Source organism: Callorhinus ursinus, unplaced genomic scaffold, assembly GCF_003265705.2.
Source record: "Callorhinus ursinus isolate GAN/ISIS: 27379988/994484 unplaced genomic scaffold, GSC_fseal_2.0 scaffold3937, whole genome shotgun sequence".
Classification (NCBI taxonomy): Eukaryota; Metazoa; Chordata; class Mammalia; order Carnivora; family Otariidae; genus Callorhinus; species Callorhinus ursinus.
Genome location: NW_027400991.1, coordinates 558 through 3,458, shown reverse-complemented (window position 1 = coordinate 3,458; position 2,901 = coordinate 558). Strand labels below are relative to the sequence as shown.

Genomic DNA, 2,901 nt, shown 5'->3' with positions numbered 1-2,901 from the left:
TTTTTTTTTTAAAGATTTTATTTATTTTATTTGAGAGAGAGAATGAGAGAGAGAGAGCACATGAGAGTGGGGAGGATCAGAGGGAGAAGCCGACTCTCTGCTGAGCAGGGAGTCCGACGCGGGACTCGATCCTGGAACTCCAGGGTCATGACATGAGCCGAAGGCAGTCGCTTAACCAACTGAGCCACCCAGGCGCCCGACCTGCCCTGTTCCTTCTCTGGACTCTGGAGGCGGCACCACCTCCATCCCCTGCTCCTTCGGGGATGCTTTGAGTACCGAGCAGGAAGCTCCAGGGCAAGGGGGGCTGTGGGCCCATTCACAAGGACTCAGAGAGGGGCCTGCAGACCTGAGGCTGTGTCAGGGCCCCTGCTTTCACTTCCTGGGATGGTGAGGGGCTTTAGAGGGGCATGTCCTCCAGCCGGGGACCTTCAGTGTTTGCCTGGGGCTGGCCCTGTCCCTGCCCCTTTTTGTGGTTCCTGGTTCTGCACATTCCAAATGACTTCATTCTCTAAACTTGTCTCTGCCTCCCATTGGAGGTGGCTCCCGCCCTCTTCCCCTTCCTGAGCCTGTCCCGCTGGGCAGCCAGCTTGAGGACGCCGAGTGGAGGCTGTGGGTCAGCTCCTCTTGGAGGGCCCCTTTCCACAGTTCCCGATTTCAGCCCAGGGCAGGAGCCCCATGGCCCTGGTCCAGCAGAGCCATCACACGCAGCCACCCCTCAGGGTTCTGCCAGCCAGGCCCGCAGCCTCCCTCTTCCTGGCATCCTCCCTGTCCCCCAGGGACACTGAGGCCAACAGCTATCTGGGCCCCGCTGGCAGAGACGGGCAGCAACTTGTGCAGCGTGCTCTGGGAGAAAGGGTGGGCCTGGGGGGGGAAGAGCTTTCTGGGGAGAGGGAGTGGGCCTGGTGGTTCCTGAAACCCAGGCCTGCAGGGCCGCCCTGGAGCCTGCCCCAGGCCCCTCTCTCAGACTGTGTGCCAACCCACATCCCACCTGCAGCCGGGCCCCAACGCCAGCCCCATGAAGCGCTCCATCTCCACACTGGTGCCCCAGCGTCCCCATGTGGCTCATCTCTGCAGTGCTGCCCTGGACCGTGCCCCAGCCAGCCAGGCTGCGCTCCATCACCACCACCGCTGCCATCACCACAGGGACAGAAACCAGAAGTCCTTGGAGAAGGGGCCCAGCCTGTCCGCAGACACAGATGGCGGTGCGTGCGAGGGCCCCACCTATGGCCAGGGCCTGAGGCATTTCTTTCTGTGCCTCCACCATCCAAACGGCCTGAGTAGGGGGCTGTGAGTCCCAGGTCTAGGGACCAGGCAGGATCACCCACGCACCTCAGCTCTCCCCCTGGGTCCCCCTGCTAGCCCTGTGGACCGGATCTGGGCTGGGTGTCTGTCTCCCCACCTGGCTCACTGTGCTGACTTCCCCTCTTCCTGGCCAGCACCCAGCAGTCCTGCAGGGCCAGGCCCACCCCCGGGAGAGGGGCCCACAGGCTGCCGGAGGGAGCGCAGACAGGAGCGGGGCCGGTCCCAAGAGCGGAGGCAGCCCTCTTTCTCTTCCTCGGAGAAGGAGCTTTTCTACTCCTGTGACCGCTTTGGGGGCCAGGAGCCCTCACAGCCCAAACCCTCCCTCAGTAGCCACCTCACGTCACCGACAGCTGGGCAGGAGCCAGGACCCCCGAGACCAGTAAGACAGGACCCCCTTCACTGCCCTTCCTTACGAGAGCCCCCTCCACCATGCTCCGAATCCTCCTTCATGTCCTGGTTCCAAGGCCCGAGTCTGCGCTCCCCACCTCCTTGCTCCATTCCTCCCGCACCAGCCCGATCCTCCCCTCCCAACTGCCCTGGACTGGCCTCTGGTCTCCCTTCTCCCTGAGCTGTGCCTGTCCCTATGTTATCCACTGGTCCCCAACCACCTCCGCAGGCCTACCGGCACCAGTGGCTTTCCCACCTCCACCACACACCCTACGGGTCCCCTCCCAGGGTGCTTGCCTCTCTCCATGCCTCACCCCCCACATCCATGGTTCTCACCTGCATTAGCCTCTGGTCTGAGACTTTGGTATTTTTTTTTTCCTCTGTTCTATTTGCTTGTAGGGTAGTGGTTCATTGAATGGGAACCCTTTGTTGTCAACTTCCGGTGCTAGCACCCCTGGCTGTGGTGGGCGGAGGCAGCTCCCCCAGACTTCGCTGACCCCCCGTCCCAGTGTCATCTACAAGATGGCCAACTCTTTGCCTGTCCACTTTGCTGGGGCACAGACCAGCCTCCCCTCCTTTTCCCCAGGCCGGCTTAGCCGTGGCCTTTCCAAACACAACGCTCTGCTCTAGAGAGACCCACTCAGCCAGCCCCTGGCCGCTGGCTCTAGGATCGGCTCTGACCCTTCCTTGGGGCAGCATCTGGACAGTGAGGACACTGCCCGCACCCAGCCCGAGGACACGCTTACCTTCGAGGAGGCTGTGGCCACCAACTCAGGCCGCTCCTCCCGGACTTCCTATGTGTCCTCTCTGACCTCCCAGTCGCACCCCCTCCGCCGCATGCCCAACGGCTACCACTGCACTCTGGGACTCAGCTTGGGCGGCCGGGTTCGGCATAGTTACGACCACCCCGACCAAGACCACTGGTGATAGCCGCACCTTTGCTGCACGGCTGCTCAGCGGGCGCGTTCCAGCCGATGAGTTTTATCATCGACGCTGGGCTCCCAGGGATATGCAGGGGCACTGAGGCAGGGGCAGCAGCCCCTGGGAGGAGGGGCCCCACCTTTCGGGCTGGCTGGGGGGAGGCCCTGCGGCTCCCCCCCACCCCCCCACCCCCACCTCCTCTTTCGCACTGGACCAATTCCTAAAGCCTTTTCAGAGAGGGACGTGGCTCTCTCTGTCCCCTTGTATGCTGCCTGCCTGGGTCTTGTACCA

At 62.9% G+C, this 2,901-nt stretch overlaps 1 protein-coding gene across 1 annotated transcript in view; it reads left to right on the top strand.

The window, feature by feature from the left end:
* Nucleotides 1-2,616, top strand: part of LOC141372260 (voltage-dependent N-type calcium channel subunit alpha-1B-like) — a 3,342-nt gene extending 726 nt beyond the window's left edge. The window contains exons 3-5 of the mRNA XM_073890772.1: nt 995-1,202; nt 1,437-1,681; nt 2,509-2,616. Of these exons, the coding sequence (XP_073746873.1) occupies nt 995-1,202; nt 1,437-1,681; nt 2,509-2,616 (561 nt within the window). The remainder of the gene's footprint in view (nt 1-994; nt 1,203-1,436; nt 1,682-2,508) is intronic.
* Nucleotides 2,617-2,901: the final 285 nt, after the last annotated feature.